An 18,497-nucleotide genomic window follows, 5' to 3' on the forward strand; every position below is an offset into this window, starting at 1 on the left:
GCACTAAATGCACTGAGACTGAGCGACCTCCCAGAAAGACAGACAGATGCCAGCTAAAGCGCCATATGATTGATTTTCCATGGCTAAAATGGCAACCACAGACATCTGGGTTTGCCCCACTTAAAACAACAGCAGCAAATGTGAGCTGTTGTCTTGGAACAGCAAGGCCACTTAGAATGACATAAAAATATGGTATTTGACTATCAATAGGGAATCTTTTGCTTTTCTGTGAGTAAACCTTTATGCTTCCAGCACCAGGAAATGAGTTTTCAGTCTTGAGAAAAGCACAATGTGTGTCTGTGTGTGTGTGTGTGTACACACACGTGCATGTGACAGAGTTTAGTACTAGGGCTTGTTTTAAAGCAGACCTGGCATTTAAGTCAGAGATTTTTCTTAGATGTAGGTATAGCTAAAAAAATGGTCCAAAGCCAGCATAAAGAAAACTAACCATTCAATTGAGTGGTATCACAGAGGTTCGAAAAAGCCTTGCAGCTCCAAGACTGGTGGAAGAGGGAGAGAGTCAGCTGAGCATCTTATGACATTTGCACTAGCCAGCAACACTAATATGCTTTCTAAATCATCCTGCAATAGAAAGTGCAGCGTTTCAATTCTTTGCTGTTGCAGGCACATAATACCACTGTTACCAAGACTTAAGTCCCAAGGCAGGTGCCCGTCTACCCGTTTCCTTGCCACTAAGAAGATCCAAATCTTTTGCTCTGTCAAATTACTTTGTATTCCTCAGAGTATTACTCAGGACTCACAGCAGGCTCTGATGTGATACACGGGTCAATCCAATAAGCAGTTTCAGAGGCAAAAGTTAACAAACTGTGTAGAAGTTCATGTGTCCTTTGTCCATGGCTGCTTCCTGTTCAGACTTCTTTTTTTTTTTTGGGGGGGGGGTATTCAGTTTGCAAAACTATGCAATGAAGGACAGTGTGTATGTTGATTTATGCAGGTGTTTTTTCTACAGAATAGAGTTTAGTAATCTCTTTGTTAGAAGAACTCTACAAGAGACTGAAGCACAGAAAGTGAACTTCAGGATCCAAAAGCAAAGATGTTATTGCTACAACTTACTGTTACAGCAACCAATATTAGTTCTTCTTTGTGTAGTGTTTATGCCCTATCATCAGAAGCTCAAATACAATCCAGGAATTACTGGATCAGTGATATATTATCATGCAAGTCAATTCACAAACACGAATTCCCTTTGTTCTTCAACACTATCTTACTTTTCTCTGCAAATCCCCCAAATGGGTAGATATTTACTCAACTTTAAGAGCAGGAACTGCAGGGAGGAGCAGTCCTAAATGTGCCACCTACCAGCTCTGAGCTAAAAGTGGCTTGAATGCAGCAGCACAGGCTGATTGACCTCTTAGTGCCACCTCTGGCTGCCCGAGGCTGTATCTAAACCATTACCTGTACTTGGGCTGGTGACCCCCGAGCAGCTTTGTGCCTGACAGTGCTCTCGCTGTGAGGACCTCTTCTCTTCTCCTCGCTCTGATGCTAATTGGACAGTGCTCCTTGCAGCAAGGCCTTTGAGCAACCAGTCAGTATGACCTGGCTATAATTTTTCATACAGCCCAGAGTGGACAGCAGCAACAGACCTCGCGTCTCCTCCGACATTCTCGGCAAGGGCAAACCCACAGTGAGATCAACACAGCCGTGTCAGCACTGCCTCGGCGGTGACACCGCTCCGGGCCGCCCGTCCCGGGGCACTGACCCTAACGGAGCAGCGCCCGCGGTTCTCCTTCGCGTCCTCCACCGGGAGCCGCCACGCCGCGGGCTCTCATTGGCCGCTTTTCTCCGTGCCCGTTCGCCGTAGCCCAATCCGAGAGCGCGGTGGAGCGGGAAGCAGACGAGGATTGGCTGGTCGCGGCGGCGGGCGGGGTGATTGCCGGGCCCGGGCGGGCGTGCTGAAGCGCCGCTCTGAGGGGGCGGCGGTGCGGGGACCGGCCGGGCCGAGGGGCGAGAGCGCCTGGACCGGCCGGGTCGAGGGGGTGGCGGTTTCGGTGCCAGCCAGGCTGAGGGCGCGATGCGGGGCGGTCGCCATCTCTTTCCGCTGGTGCTCCTGGCGCTGCTGCGCGGGCTGTGCCACGGCAGGGAGCCGTCGCCGGGCGCCGTGACCTGCGGCTCGGTGCTGAAGCTGCTCAACACCCGCCACAGCGTGCGGCTCCACTCGCATGAGGTCAAGTATGGCTCCGGTGAGCAGGGCCGGGCCGGGGGGACCAGGAGGTGTCGGGAGCTGGGAGGTGTTACGGGCACAGGCTGTGAGGGGGCCGGGAAAATGGCGGGGGGCAAGGAGGTGTCTGTGAGGGGGGCAAGGAAGTGTTTGTTCGGGGGCAAGGAGGTGGGGGAGACAGGCAGTGCCTTGCAGGGGGTTGGCAGGGAAATTGCGGGAAGTGGGCAGTGAGGGTATCAGGGAAGGAGATGGAGGTGAGAGCTTCCAGAGGTTCATGTCCTTGGTGCAGGGGGAAGCAGCAGGCCAGGGATGGGGTGTTGGGGTGCTCTGGAGACCTGTCAGGGACAGCAGGATGCCGAGGCCCGGGGTGTGGGACGCGTCAGCTGCGCTGTGTGTACCCTGCAGTCGGAATGTGACAGGGGTGCTTTGCCCTCATCCCTGAGGGGAGCCCTGCTCTGTGTCAAGGGCCTCAGCAGGACCTTGCAGTGTCTGCTTAGGCAACAAGGATGCTGGTCTGTTTGGGGACACAAAGAACTTGGTATTTTTTTGAGAAAGGCGGGATGGTGTGAATAGTGTCTGCCATGAATCACATTTTCTTCTCATGTGTTCGCCATGAACTTTGACAGTTTGCATCTGCTAACACATGGTGTGTTCAACTTCCTCAGTCTGAAAGATTATTTGGTACCTGCATTCCCTTTGCAGTTGGTAAATGGACTATGAGAATTAAACATTTCTTGAACGTGGAGGCGTGAGAACATTAAAGAAAATTTCTTTAGTTCTTTCAGGACTTTTTGAACTGGGGAAGCAGGTTAAGTCTCCTGCCATTTAATTCTACTCCAACAGGAAGTGGGCAGCAGTCAGTGACAGGAGTTGAAGCTTCAGACGATGCCAACAGTTACTGGCGGATCCGTGGGAAGAGCGATGGCAGTTGCCAGCGTGGTACACCGGTGAAATGTGGGCAAGCGATACGACTGACCCATGTTAACACAGGGAAAAACCTGCACACTCATCACTTCCCATCACCACTGTCCAATAACCAAGTGAGTTGTAAATCTTTACGTTTTTTATGAATAGCGCAATGTATGGACAACAGTCTCTCCAGTTCCTCATGTTTTTGGAGAACCAGCCTTGGGTGCCAGCTACCAGCAGCAGTATGTCTGTGCATATCCAGAGTTTGAGTACATGTTTTTCTTCATCTTGAAATAATGTATATCAGTTCTTCAGGTGAAATTTAATATGTACCAATATTGGTATTTCGCAGTAGTTTTAACAAATCTGCTTTTTTTTTTTTTTTTTAAATTCTGCACCATTGCTGCTGGCACTGTTCTGAAATGTTTAATGGGCACCTCCCTCAACACAGTGAAGATTTGCTTCCTTGGTGATCCATTCTAGTGGTCTCAGCCATCTTCTTGCTAGCCCTGTTTCAGTTCACTATTCTTATTTATCTGTCCTCCTTCCACAGAAGGAATCTACTCCCATAATTGTATTTATTTATAATTTTGTACATATCTAGAAGAGTGTAATTTCTATCTGTCATTAAGTCCCAGTCTTGTCCTTGAACAAATGCTTCTCCAAGATTGAAAATCTCTCTTAAAATAAATAATGCAAGCTTGTTGGAAGTTTGTCATTGTTAGTCACTTCAGTCTTCCATCAGGCTTTGTAGAAAGGTCATTACATTCAAAATTGGAAGACCTGACTCTTTGTGAAAAAGGTTTATCTTTCACCATGAGTAAAGTGGCTAAAACAATAAGGTCCAGCTTTGTGTAAGGTGTCTAGATAATCTCATTATTAAAAGAAGTGATGGAAAAATAGCATTTCAGAAGAATTCTTTAAAGAAAAGATTGAATCTAAAACCTTCCCCTAGTTTTCCTTTGTCATTGTAGACACTTTGTATAACATTGTCAGTAATGTAAAAACGCTCAGCAACTGTCATTGTGTTTCTTTTTTTTTATATATGTGTTTGCACAATGTCTGAGTGAAAGGAAAGCTTGCCTGAGTCCCTCAGGGATTTATAGGACTGTGACTTGTTATTAGTCATTGAGGTTAGTGACATATGATGCAGTTATAAATGCAAATTTTTATTTCATATTCTTTACAGAAGTTGGATTTCAATTAGTGCATTATCTTTCGCACTTTTGGGGCTACGTAAACTTGAATTAACATGACCCTAAAATTTTAGGTTGCTGGGTACAAACTGTTGCCATTCTATTTTCAAATTGTTCATCACTTCTAGTTCTCAGAGGTTTTTAAGAATTAAAGGCTGTTTAGAGTCTCAAACAGTTGGAGCTTAGTCTGTCTGGTTTCTGTAAATGCTTGGTTTTGTTTTTATATGGTGCATAATGAAATCTAATCTCTCACTTTTGTTTTAGCAGCAATTCATTTGTCTTAATCATTGTCTTTATTTATTTTAAAGAGCTATGTAACAGTCTGTCTGAAGAAAGAGTTGGGTCACCTTAGTAACTGGTGACCAAACTGTAAGCTTGGTATAATTAAGCAAAAAGGGAATATGATACTTAATGAGCTAAATTGTTGGGATGTTGTGATAAAAACACATGCTGAGAAAGCTGTTGCAATGGTAACTATGAAGACAGTCATACTACAAAGCTAAATGTCTACAGTTACAAACTTAATTTTGTGGGGAGAAAATTTGTATCAGCATTAAAGTTGTTTCTTTTGAATTTTTTTTCTCAGGAAGATTGTTCTGATCTCTCTGTGCTAAATCCTCTTTTATTTCATTTGTATGTTAGGAATCGTTGGCACGTTTTGCTCAGATTACACGGTGAAGTTTGTTGGCAATTTGTGATCAGATTGTAATGGTAGAAACTTCTGCTTCTGGATTTGATAGCTGTTGGCAAAGGAAAGCAACAGCACTTTTTCCTTCCCCATCCTTGTCTTAAGCTCTGCTGACTTTGTGGTTGATATTTGTGTGTATTGGAGGTGTCTGCTTACATTTTCACTCCAGGGAGTTTGTATCTCTTAACAGGAAGTAAGTGCCTTTGGTGATGATGGCGAAGGAGATGACCTGGATATCTGGACTGTGCAGTGCAGTGGGACTTACTGGGAGCGGGATGACGCCGTGCGCTTCAAGCACGTGGGGACCGAGGTGTTCCTGTCGATAACAGGAGAACAGTACGGCCACCCCATTAGAGGCCAGCGGGAAGTCCATGGCATGCCTGCTGCTAATCATCACAACTATTGGAAAGCAATGGAGGGAGTCTTCATCAAACCCAGTATGGACCCTGCAAAACATGATGAGCTCTGAATTGACAGAGTATCCGAAAGGCTTTAGCTGACTCCAGAGTTCAGAGATGCTAATCCTTGGTCTCTTCTAAGTCCTGCCTTGCCCGGGTGACTGACTTTCTGTGTTACTGAGGGGCATTAGGTCATTCTAGAAATGCAGCACTTCTGTGGGGAATGGCTTCTGCCAGGTTCAGCCACTGACATTTATCTAGTGAAATCCTTTCTGAATTTTCAAGCTTATTGGTGGAACTAGTTCATACATCTGTTAGTTTTTGTTTTCATTTGTTTGCTTGTTACTTTTTCTCAAATTTGAAGGAAATGGAAAAATAGAAGTAATACATTTCTGTAGTCCCAAGTACAATAGAATTTTGTATTTTGTAATCTTTTTCCAACTATAATTAAATATTTGGAAACCGATTTCTACTTCTTAGTGAAAGAATGTCATTGATGAGGAGATGGATTGAGTCTAGAAAGGGAAAAACGGTTCTCAAAATGGTGGTTTTTGAATGGCTTGAAGTCAGTTATCAAGCCTTTGAGTAAACAAAAGTATCCATTTGAAAATAGCTTCCAGTGTGCTTCCTGAGTTTCGTTCTGTACTGTATTGGAAGAGTTGAAAATATTGTGTATGTTGGAACAAGAAGACAAAATTTTAATATATTTACTTTGTCCAAGAAGTTCAGATGATCTGGTAATGGTGGTATTGCTAATTGTCTGTTGGTAAGGCTGATCTGCTCTATGAACTGGTGCAGAAAGCTGCTTGTCCAATTAATATTAGAATTTTATAAAATTCCTTATGCTGTGAAGGAACAGTTGAATTTGGCTTATGTTGTACTTCAGTGTCACTCTGGAAGATCAGTACGCGAATTCAGATGAATAAATAGTGTGGCATATACCCATGTGGGGTTTTTTGTGTGTGAATCCAGAAGAGCAAAAAGAATCTTAGACAGTAGTTTGGTCCTGGATTTTTGACAGAATGGTGTGTGGTGGAGTGCTAGCAGGGAATCTTCGCTGAACAAATTAAGCTGTGTTCCTCTCCCTCTGTGAAAAGAGAAATTAATTCTTGAATGTGTTTGTTACACAGTGTTACTGGAAATACCAATTAAAATTCAAAATACCATACATTTGCTCTTTGCTTTAAACAGAAAAGCTCACCAAACGAGTGAGAAAAGTCAGAAAACTCAGGTGTCCTTGTTTCTATGTGTAAATAGTTTACGGATTATAGTGCTCATTAGTCAATCAGTTAAAGAAGCAGGAAAGCGATTTACTGCTTTTACAGCCCCAGTCACGTGCTGCAGCTTTAAGGGTTGTGTTGAGAAGGTGCACCAAGCAGTTACAGTTCAGCTTTAGAAATACGACAGCTACTCTGTAGGTCGTGCTCTGTTGTGCCTTGTGCAGGTGCTGTCCAGGCCAGCCCCAGGTTTTATTTAAGGGTTTCCTACCAAGGAAGATTCTTTGTACCCTGTGGAACAAAGCACCCAGGTCACAGTTGCTCTGTGTAGCTCATTATTTTTCTTCAAAGAAGAAGGTAAGAATGCTTTTCTATGAATTTTAGTTGAACGTGAGTATTTAAGGATTGCAGGTGTTTTGGAGGTTAAGTAGGTTGGATTTTGGTGATTTGTAATAGAAGTAAACTTTTATGTGATTAATGGTTCAGGTTCACTTATATTCCTGGGTAATTGGTATTGAAGTTGTAGCTATAAAGGATAACTGTTTAAAAACAAACCAAACCTTCTGCGTAAACAAGCTGACTTTTCCTTTCCTTTATTAAAAAGGAGGGCTTTTTCTTTTGAAGATGGTATATAAGTGAAAACAAAAAGAGTGAGAGTATTTGACAGGAGGAAAAAATAATTTGGGCAATGAGTTCTCTGTCACTAAGAGCTAAAATGCTTTATGCCTAAACCATATGGGCTTAGTGTTTGTGCACCTGTGGAATACAGTTGGCTGAGAAAGGGACAGAGCTGTGTGGCTCATCTCAGTCTGTGTGTCAGGTACTATCCCTACCCAATGCTTCTCTCTGCCTGGACGTTTCTGTCTCTAGCAAAGGTATTTATCAATCTTATTTATTATGCTTGAGTGGAATTTCCCTGGACTTTTGTCTTTCTGTTCTGGATTTGAGCCGAATTGGTTTAGTGAGGCTGAGAAAAAAAAATAATTTTAGTCCTTATTGCTTACTTTCTGATATGATCTCAATTCTGAAAAATATTTGTACCTTTTGTTCCTTAAGAATCAAACTTCCCCACACATATGTATCTATGAATGCCTTATTTAAAGACGTATTCAACAATATTCCTGTGAACTGAGTTTCCTCCTCTTCTTATTCTGACCAAAGTGTAAAAGAACTTGGCCTTAATGTTTTGCTTGAGTATGTGTCACAATAGTTGGCTTTTTTTTAGTTGGTTAGGTTTTTTTCTTGATTTTTATCACTATAAAAAATGAAGGACTCTTAAATAAGGCCAGTTTAAGTACATCTTACTTTGGAAAGATCTAATATAGGACTTCAAGAACCATTGGTACTCCCAGCATGCTAAATGCTGGCTAGGAAGAAAGGTCATGTTAATGTAGGAAGTGCAAAAGTTATAGCTGTGGAAAATGGTGGCTCTTGCTCATGTGCAAGTACTGAGATTCAGAGTGTGGTTCAGGTGTTTTTATTTACTTCAGCTGTTTACAGTTCAACTTTTCAGTCCTTCCACCACAGATGAGCTCTAGAGATATGGAGAATCTCCGTTTTTATATTGCTGGGTGGTGGTGTTCGTTTTCCATGTGATTTTATCATCTGTCCAAGGATGTTGGGTCTCTAGAGTAAAACATGAAATACTGAGAGATGTAGATATAAAACTCGGGATTGCTGTTTTGCTTATTTGTTTTCCTTTATTTTAAGGTGATAAATTTTATGATATCTCCTGTCAAAATCCTCTGTATGCTTCAATGTTAAGTGAAAGCTGTTTATTTTGATTTCTGATGCTAGCAGATAATAATTCTTTTAAATAACAAATGCTTCCAAATTTCTTACTTACTACTACAAGAAATCTTTGAAAAGGTGCACTGATGTTGTTACTCTTCCTTTAGTAAACTAGAAGGGCTTTTGGGGAAAGAATTAGGGGAATCTGTATTTATAGTTGTTCTTAGTGGGAATAGTTGCTAAAGACTATCTACTCTGAACTATGTTGAAGACAATCTCTCAAATACTGCATTTGACACGTATATATCTAGTTCAATGTAAAATGACAAAGTTCCTTAGATGTGCTAATTTTGGAGGCAAGTGTGTGTCTACAAACATTTTTACTCTTATTTCTGGAAGGTTTTTAAAACTCTCTATAACTGCTAAGCATATGAACACTTGCTATGTGTTTTGGCTTCTCAGTGTGAATGAGGACTGTTTTTAGTTCTTCAAAAGTGCTGGAAGGGATGTACAGCTCATTGATTCTGAATGTTGAGCCTAAATATAAGCCAATGTTTTAATTTCATTTGTTTGGGAATACTAATTGAGTATATCTGCTCTTATTAAGTTAAATGAGCATATCTTTTTAAGAAGAAAAAAATCTACCATTGAAACAACCCTGTAACAGTGATGCTTACTCAGCCATGTTTTTAAGCCTGTGAGTTTTACTGAATCTTCTTTCTCTTCTGCCTCTCTTCTCCAGCACTGAAGCAGTAGCTGGCAATGTAGATGCGCCATGTTTCACACCTGTACTAGACAGAGGCTGAACCTTATCAGGACCTTCTTTCCAGCAGCAACATCTTGCTACGTGTCTGAATCCCTGCTTGACATTCTTGCTACCTCTTTGTTAAATTTCCTGCTGGCAGAGAATTTGTATGTAGGATGCCTGATGCTGCTGTCCCTCTTTCCTAGTTTTGAGTTTTCATCTGTGTCCTTTTGGTTTTGCAATTCTCTCTTGAAACACATTTTCCTGTAATACAGCTCTGGGCCACTGTTCAAATATGTTTGATCATTAATTGCTTCATAACGTGGCTGTTTCATCAGTTGCCTTTCAGGAACCCATGTTTTTGGAGATACAAGGCAGCACTTGTGGTTGTGTCATTAAGCTTTGTTAGGAAACAACTACAACAAAAAGGTTGCCCTTAAACAGGAATGCTTGGAGCTAAGGAAGTGCTTTCCTCTTGATTGTGTTTGATTCTATCCTGGGGGATAGGAAGCACAGGGGGTGGTTCGCTTCCTCAAGGAGGAATAAAATGGCGAACCTTACCAACCTGGAGTTGCATAGGAAACACAAGGCAATTCAGACTTGGGGTACGTAGCATTTATTATGTATGCAAATCACAAACAGTAATAAACTTTAAGGTCCTAAGGTTTTTTAAATGCTTAGAGGAATAAATATTTTACACTTTTTCCCCTCCTCCCACTGCCATTCTAAACATCTTAGTGCTCCCATGTTTATAAATACTTTAGCAGGACTTGGAGTATTTGTATCTAATAGTTTCTTTTTACTCTAAAGATGGAACAGCAGGGTTAGCTCCTTTTCTTTTGTTTCCTGAATCAAGCTTGCAGTAATTGGAGTAATGTGTGGGAATTATTTGAGATGGTCAACCAATTCCTCTGAGGACAGTACTGAATTACTTTGGGTGTATATGAGACAAGGAGGGAATGTAGTGACCACCTTGAAAAGTAGACTTTATTAGCTGCACCGTTCAATGCTTTTTTCTCTTTAAATTGCATCAAATTAAACTGATTATAGAAACCTTCTTGCTATATTTGGTATTGTGCTAATTCTAAATTAGCATGAAGTTCCCAGTGAAATCCTCCTCTGATACTGATTCAAGCCACTGTTCTGTGAGGGATTCAGCTGTCTTCAATCCTTTGGGAAAATGATGTCCTGCTTCGTTAGGATAAGAAGTGTTAGGAGCTGTATGACATCTCAAGGGTACCAAACCCTTAAAAAACATTAGAAATTAATCAGAATGTATACAAGCTGCAAAGCTGCCTGATTAGTTCCTATGTGCTTTTTTAAACTATAAAAATAATGTGTGGGTGCTGGCATTGCATGTCTGGAGGACTGTTGATCTGTGACTGGGATCTAAGGCTCTTTGCTCGATCTCTGTGATGGTTATGTATTTATCCACCTAAGCTTCATTTTCTGAGACTACTGATTAGTAACATAAGTGTGTTCTGTACTGAATGTCGAAGTATCTCAAACCACAGCTAAACATAAGATGCAATAGGTACCCAGTGTTGTTATTTTTCTTCTGCTGATGCCTTCTCAGCGCCATCTCAGACAGCCCGGCCACTGCAGGCTGGAAGGGTCGAGCTGACTGCAGCCCCCTGCCCGCGGCTCCCTGGACTGGCCAGTGACTACTCTGTCCTGCCTAGGGAACAGTCCTGTGGATGAGCTGTATGAAAACGTGGGGTATATGCGAGCAGGGTCGTTCTGAGGAGTAAGGGGCGGGCGCGTCTTTCCCCCTATCTCCATCTGGAAGCGGGGAGCGGGCCGGGAGCGGTGGCCGCTAGTGAGCGCTGCTCCTCCGCCTGCTGCTCCCGAGCGCTGCCGGCTCCCTGGGAATCGAGCGCCTTTGGCAGCCCGGCGGTGTTTCAGCTGCGCAGCTTTGATCGCTGCGGATTTATACTCTTCAGGGGGAAACAAATAACGTCCGCTTCCCCCGCGTTACACTGCTAAGGCGATCTGCTGCTGCAAGACCTCCCGTGCGGCCGTGCCTCGCGTTAGGTGCGCTCTGCCAAGTCATGTACTGCTCGGTTATTCGAAAGGGAAGTTTAAAACAGCGTAGGCTCTGAAGCGGTACTTCAGGCGTTTCTATTTCCTGTTTTTCTTTAGGATCGATAAAGTGAGGCCAAGGTTGAAGTCTGTTTGCTTACAGTACACATCTAAGGCAATGACCTGTATTGTAAAATTAAATACCGGTTTCTGCTCGGTGGGGGAAGGAAAGGTACAAAAGAGTGGTTAAACAGGGAGCTCACCTCCTCCCGTCATCTATAACAAAACTCATTGCATCTTGCAAGATCTCGACAGCAAAAGCGAAAACTGAACGATCTGTTCCTGGCCAGAATACGTTGCTCGTCAGTGGTAACACATGAACAGCTCTTGTCCTTAGTGTGACTCACCTGGCTCTCCTCGGCTCTTCCTGGACCACTTCCCCTGGAGTGGATCCTGTGCCAGCCGCCGAGGCTTCCCTTTGGCATGAGGAGCTGCCATCTCTTACCGACGCGGTATCGGTTTGCGAGCCGCTGAGTTCTCCCTGCCATCCTGCGGGGATGCAGCTCCCGCTGGCTGCGTGGGTCGCCCACGTTTCGCTACGCCAGCCGTCCTCGGTGGGGGCAGGGGGCTGGCGAGTCCAGCTCCCCTTCCTCTCGGCGCCGTTATTGCCGAGGGTTTTGTTCATGTGCCAAAAAAACAGAGATTCTTTTCCTGCAGATCTCCCTGGCAGTGCAATTTTGGTTTCTCACCATCCACTGCCTGCTGATATTCCTTCATGTCTAGCGGAAAGATGCTCTCGCACAGGAACCTTCTGCGATCCCGGGTATCAGTATTTGCGTGCCAGCCGTTGCTAACGGCGATCCTTGGGTGATGTCAAGAGGCTTCCTCCAAGACCCTCATTCCCGTAGCGAATCTATCCTCACAGTTCTCTGCCCCTTCCCCACCCCTCTCGTCTCCGCCGCAGCGGGGCGTGGAGGGAGCGGGGACGTCCCACGGCATGTGCCGGCCCCGTCGCCCGCCGGAGCCCCAGGCTGCGGGCAGAGCACGGCCCCCGGCAGAAGCCCTGGGCGCTGCGAAGCACGTCTCCCGTGGGAAGCTCCTCGTGGGCGTGGCGATGTTTTGCCGCAAGGCCGAAGACGAAGGACGGGGCTACGCTGGGCAGCGCCGTCGCCCTGTGCCCGGTGGGCTGGCGGAGAGCGGGGGTCCCTCCCCGGTTCCTCCTCTGCCTTCATCCGACTTCCTCTGGCCGAGCGGCAAGTTTAAACCCCAGTAGCTCAAGAGTCCGAAAGGCTGCAAAGGGGATCGTTGTGCCTCCTCGGGCCGAGAAAACACAGCAGCGAGTCAGTACCTGCCCGGATGTGGGAGCCGAGAGGCGCACGAGCACTCCCGGGTGCCCTGAGTGCTTGTCCCGCATCCAGGACGTCCGGAGGGCTCCGTGCTTATGGATACTCTAACCGTGCTGCTGCACTGTGAGAGAAATACGCCTTAATGCAACTCCAGCAGTTCCCATCCTACCACAAACCGATCTAGCTCGGTAACTGGCTTCAGTGGGCACACAGAGTGTCATAAAAGAATTGCGTAGGCTCTCGTTTAATCACCGGTCTACTCCACTTGTGTCCTTCCGTCTTGTTCAAAGCGGGAAGGGTCATGATTCGTGCCAGCAAAATCTTACGCTGTGCTTGTGACTCCATAGCAAAAAAAAAAAAAAAAAAAAAAACAAACAAAACAAAACAAAAAAACTCTTGTAGCATTAAACCTGTGTGGCTAAAACAGACCTCGAGAAGTGCGGAATGCAAGGCTTCTCCTGAAATTGCACCCAAGGGAGCACCATCTGCTCTCTTGCAAATATTATACTCTTGAACGCATTACCTCTGCTTTCACGGGGTGCGGGTGTGCAGATGATTACTGTCGAGCTGCAGGCAATTTTCTGTAAAGCTGCACAGCAAAACACGTTTGTGTTGTGCTACGTTTCCTCAGCGATACAAACCCCTGGTGATGAGAGTGGCTCTCGGTCAGGTTCGGAGACTTCAGTCTCTAAGACAAAATAGCTTAAAATGTTAAAATATTTGTCTTTCTATATGGCCGCTGTTTTCCCTGATGAGATGGGAGGCTGTTTATTGTGAGTGATTAACTGAAATCTTGCAAAAAAGTCCCAGCAGCCTCGGAGGCCCCCCCCCCCTCCGTCTTGGCTCTGGGGGGGTAAAGAGCTTCGTGACGCCCCTTAGGAAGTCTACCTTTCCCAAGACTAAAGCCTGGCGCTGGAGGACAGGAGGGATGCTGCTCTTCAAGGGGCAGAGAGGGGCGACCGGACCGGCCGCAACAGATTTGCTCTTTAAGGTGTGAATTCTCAGCTGGGAGAGCACAACTTCATTCGTTCCTACTCCGAAAGGTAGAGGTTGTTGTGGTTTTTGGAAGTGGCAGCTGGAGTTGAAGGGACACCCTCCTCCAGGAGAGTAGTGATGGGTAGCAGAGAAAAAGCTTGAAAACCCTCCAAAGAGTGGAAGTTTGACAACGCGGCTTTTACGGCTTCCTCCCCAGTGCCACCCGAAAATCCTGCCAGGGAGCGAGCGACCCCCGCAGATCCTGTTGTGCCGGGACAGGAAGGTGGGGTCCCGAATGTGGGGAACACCAGAACAAAGTGAATATGCCTGTCAGTGACGGAGAACGAAGGCTTCCGAGCCCGGCGTTCCCCAGCAGGGCAGGGGCGGGGGCTGCGGGGGGCAGGGCGCAGGCGTGGAGGGGACGTACAGTGAGAGCTGGCCGGGGAGGGTGGTTCAGCATCCTCAGCGCTAACCTGCTGCCGAGACAGCCCCTGCTCTGCCCCACAGCACGCCCCTGGCTGGGACCCCGCGGCGTAGCTCCGACAGCGGAGGTACTGCCGGCTGCGTGCCACGGCACTGTCCCCACTGGGGAGGGGACGCTGCGCTGGGAAGGCTGGTGTGGGACGCTACATTAAAAGGTGCTCTGAAGGGAAAATAATAATAATGCAGAATGCCTCTTTTATTTCCAACCTACTTTCTGCGTTCTTCTCCATAGGAAAGTTACCCTAGATTGTTCTTGCCAGAAAACCACCTTGACACTAGATCAGAGTTTCTTATATTTGGTGCCAATTAGAGACCGAAGGAAAATGATTATCTGTTGTTCACTCTGAGACGCTATGGTTCATACTGAAAGAATACCTTAAGACTTAACCTTAAAATAAAATTCCATCCTCATAAAGTGTTATTTGAGGTCAAAGGAACCTTTTGGTAGGAATAGGTGGACCTATGCTTAAGGTGCTGGACTAGGACTTACGACCAGCCCTCAGTGCACAGCTGCAGAACTGAGTGATCTCAAAAACGTGTCGATACTTCTTTGTCCCATACGGGACATAGGTTTTCTTTGCCTTTCTCTGCTGGGACCGGCGGACGTGATTTTTTCGTCAGCCTCCCAACGGAGGGGAAGACGATGGGTGTTTTCGAGCACACCTTCCCCGACGGAAAGGGAGCCTCCCTCTGCATCTCTCTGCCCCCGTGGGGGAAGCTCCATGGGCTTTCCCTTTGGACAGAGCCTGCGAACAAAGTGGCGGGGCTGACTGTCAGCGAGGTCCTCTCAAGAGCCACAAGCCAGAGACGCTTCGGAACCCCCAAGCAACCCGTTTGCAGAGGCCGGTTTCACTGGGCGGCAGCTGTCGGACTCGACCGACTGCGCTGCACTGGCCTTTGCCTAGTACCGAAAATGAGCCCGCGGCACTGAATCTCTTCCTTCACGGGTGCAGGGTGCACCTCCCCGACGCACGGGTGCTCGCCGTGCGGTCGGGGCAGCGGGCGCGGAGCGGAGCCCGAGAGAGCCTCCCCCTGGCACCGGCGACCGCTCCGCAGCCAGAGGGGGAGGCAGGCTCTTGACTTTACTCTTGGCTGTCGTGCCAAGAGCCATTCATTCAGCTAGTCGAGGCTTTAAAGAAGACCCCCTTACCCCACTGCCTCCCTTAATGCAAGGTGCAAATGGAAAACAGTTCGGCTTCACTTTTTCCCCATTTAAATATTATTCTGATTCCCCCGCTCCTGATGAAAATCACTCCTGCCTTTTTTTTTTTTTTTTTCTGTGTGTGTGTGTCTGTGTGTGTGTCTGTGTATGTGGGAGAGAGAAATTTTTGGAGGGGATTTGTGGTTGTTGGTTTGTTAGGTTTTTTTCTTGTAAACATTTAGCTTGCAGTAGGGATGTCTGTGTGTAGACAGTGAAACAAGAGGAAGAACTGAGGATCGATTCTGACCAGAGAATTTGGCCAGAGATTCAACCAGGGAACACCAAAATGACCTTTCACTTGCTCCAAACACTGCTATAAATGCTCGAAGTGAATCACTTGGTGTTTGGGAATAGACAGTGAGGAATCCTTAGCTTTGCTCATACTTGGTGTCTGTAACAGCTGGCACATGATGGTGACCTCCATACTTCCCTAGGGCTGGTGAGAGATCCCTTTTTCCTTCAGAACATGAAATCTTTAATTTTCTGCTTCTCCCAGAGCACAGCCTCCCTTTTGTTTGAATTTTTCAAAATAAGGTAGAGATCTATTAAAGGTATATCTGCTGTAAAAGAAAAACCAAGCAACTGAATTTTCTGCTGGAAGGCTGTGTGAACCCAGAGTGCCATCACTCCAAACTTGTTCTGAAATATGACAGAGATTCATAATGGGGGAACAAACCAGTTTGTTTCTAGCACTATGTGAAGGTGGTTTTCGTACTCAGTGTAACTGTCTATCGATTTTAATTGGGTAAACTGCTCACATAGATGTAGTGACTCCTGGCAAAGATATTACTTCTTAGCAGATCGGTATTTGAGGGAAGCAGAGGTCTTCTATTTTTTGTAGTAAGTAGTAGCAGGGTGACTCTTTAAAATATCTGACTTATTACACCCATACAAAATGATACATTCGAGTTTGCACTGTGCACAGCGGCTTATCCTTGTCATCCGATTACTCTGTGTCTCAGGAGGTTTAAAAGACAAAGGCTCACCCACCTTCCAGGTGAATGAGTAAGCAGGAGTTTTACAGAGTCTGTGTTTGATGCTGAGCCCAGGCAGTGTACCCAGTTCCATGCAGTGCTGCAAAGGTTATTTTGGTTTGCCCCAAGGAATTTCCATTCTCAATTAGCTGCCCACACACTGTTGTGCCAGTTCCTTATGGAAGAGATCTCTGCCCATGAAGCTTCTGGTGACAACACACTAAAGAGAAGAGCATAGTTTTAAAGCTCTGATGCTCTGAGGCTTTTTTTCCCCCTCTGTTCACCTCTGAGCAGAGGGATGGGTCCTTTGCAAGAACACAGGGCTGCTAGATCCAGGTTTTGCCTGGGGAAGCTTTCCATTCCCAGGAAGGGTTTAGCTGAAGTTTCAAAAGTTGTGTACAGATTGAGCCAGGCGTCAGCTGAAAAGCTGGGTAGATAATGCCATTGTCAAGCCTCCAGTGGAGCAGTTTGGCCACCTGCTACTCCCTTTGGATGGAAACAGGGTGTTTACTGGAGGGCTTTTCAGGAAGGGAATATACTTTCAGGTACTCCATCTGAACAGGGTCCTGTAGAGGAGTTAACAGGTTATACCTTTTCCCTAATCAATTGCAGCTAGGATTTAGATTTTTTTATATGCTTCATCCTCTTTCTTAGCGCTTATTTCACTGTAATTGCCAAAACATGTCCTGTCCACTCTATGCTGAGGTGAATTCTGAGGACTCGATGTGTAGCAGTGGCAGGATATAGCCCTAAAAACCAGCAGCTTGTGCTTCCTGCAGGGAAGTGGCTGTCTATGACAGCCCTTGTAGAGGCAATGTACACCCTCTGCTGCAGTAGAGCAAGTGGAGCACTGATCAGCAGGTCTAGGGAAAGAATTCTACTGTGCCTTGGTTTTCAGTAAATGAGATACCTAATGGTATTATGTCTAATCATAGCCTCAAAGCTGTGGTTGCATTTGTTTTGATCACTTTAAAACAAATCTCACAGTTATATTTAGTAGAAGAATGTGTAAAGCCCCAACCCCCAAATGGTATTATGTAACCAATACAGTATTTAAGTGCCCCCTGTGTAAACTAAGTGAAAAGCCTGCTATTTGCTTTCTTTGCCTCTGTTGTGTATTGGTCAACCGAAGCCGGGTGCTCTGTTTGCTGTTCTGCTTAGTATTTTAAAAGGAAAGATCCATAGGATCATGTTATCCAGACATTGAAAAAGACTTAAACCCCACTCACTAGGCTTAAGAGAATGGTCTGGGGCTGAGAGCCCTCTCGTGGGCTGCCCAGGGGTGTCTATTGCCAGGGGAGCTTGTGCCATTTGAAGGCACACACAGTCAAGGATAACAGCCCTGCTCAATGTACTTTGTCCCTTCATTTTGGCATGTGTGGTGCAGCCATTCCCAGTGGTCTCTGCAGTCTCAGCCATAGGGTTCAGCTGAGCTCAGCAAAGATGAAGGTGTGTTAGTATAGGGTCAAGGAGATGGTGGGAGCTAGTGGGCCAACTAGGAACATGTTGCTGCTGTTACATCTAGAGCTGATATCATGTGGAAATGAGAGGTGGATTTCCTCTTGCTTTGAACCAAGAGAAGTTCATAGGCTTTCCCCCTAATTTATTGTTATTGATCTGCCATCAGCTCCTTGCCCAGTTAAATCCTTTATTCAAGGTGCTAGATCTTAGGAGCACAGTGGTTTCCCATTATTGTTATAATCTTTTGCCAAAGAGAGGTTCCCCCTTCTCAGTAATGCACCAAAGTGGAAGTAATCACTCTTTTTTCTTCTTGCATTTGTCCTTTCCTGTTTCATTCACCAATTGAAAAATGGCTAAAGAGCAGCCCCCATTTCAACCTCCCCTTTTCCCTGATTGACTCAGCAGCTCCTGGGACAGAGAGAGGAAAGGGGCCTCGAGGTCACAACCTTCACAATCTTCAAAGCCCCTGCCGCTTCCAGCAGCTGTCACAGCTCTCACTGACCATACCCCCAGAAGGTCAGCAAAAAAATAAACACTGGGGCCCGATAGGTCCCCTTCTCATGCAAACTGGCCATTTCCCTCCCCAGCTCCCATTCCATGCATAGATTACACATAGGAGCCCCCCTTGGATTTGCACAGAGCTATGCAAGAGCAAAATGCCACAGAAAATAAAAGCAGAAGGTCTTCCTGGGCAGGCAGGGTGGGAAAAAGAAAAGCAGCTTCCTGAGCTCTCCATGCCCACCCACAGGCTGCTGCAGCCATTTTGTGTGCGCAAAGCCTGAAGGTGAAGCTGGGGAGGGGGCTGACTTTTCCCTGGGAGAAAGACTGCAGGGAAGGATTCAGCTTTTGTATCTGCTTGTGCATGTGAGGGACGGAAGAAAGAGAGAACCCGAAAGAAATAGGAAATGAAGCATAAACTGTAAAAGCCTTTTCATCAGGATTAGATTGCATCCCTCTCCTACAGCCAGCCTG

The 18,497-nt window shown here is 45.8% G+C and overlaps 1 protein-coding gene across 1 annotated transcript; it reads left to right on the plus strand.

Annotated features, from left to right (window-relative positions):
• The first annotated feature begins 1,909 nt into the window (after nt 1-1,909).
• Nucleotides 1,910-7,639, plus strand: SDF2L1 (stromal cell derived factor 2 like 1). Its single transcript, XM_027651964.1, has 3 exons — nt 1,910-2,201; nt 3,023-3,219; nt 5,163-7,639. The coding sequence occupies exons 1-3, from the start codon at nt 2,033-2,035 to the stop codon at nt 5,439-5,441; spliced, it is 645 nt and encodes a 214-aa protein (XP_027507765.1). The 5' UTR covers nt 1,910-2,032; the 3' UTR covers nt 5,442-7,639.
• The last annotated feature ends 10,858 nt before the right edge of the window (nt 7,640-18,497 follow it).

This window comes from Corapipo altera, unplaced genomic scaffold (genome assembly GCF_003945725.1).
Source record: "Corapipo altera isolate COAL_440 unplaced genomic scaffold, ASM394572v1 67, whole genome shotgun sequence".
NCBI lineage: Eukaryota > Metazoa > Chordata > Aves > Passeriformes > Pipridae > Corapipo > Corapipo altera.

Bases quoted from the DNA above. Each gene is read 5' to 3' on its own strand.
- SDF2L1 (XM_027651964.1), top strand. From the start codon at position 2,033: ATGCGGGGCGGTCGCCATCTCTTTCCGCTGGTGCTCCTGGCGCTGCTG. The intron at 2,202-3,022 runs GTGAGCAGGGCC...CTACTCCAACAG, and splicing joins TGAGGTCAAGTATGGCTCCG to GAAGTGGGCAGCAGTCAGTG. The intron at 3,220-5,162 runs GTGAGTTGTAAA...ATCTCTTAACAG, and splicing joins CACCACTGTCCAATAACCAA to GAAGTAAGTGCCTTTGGTGA.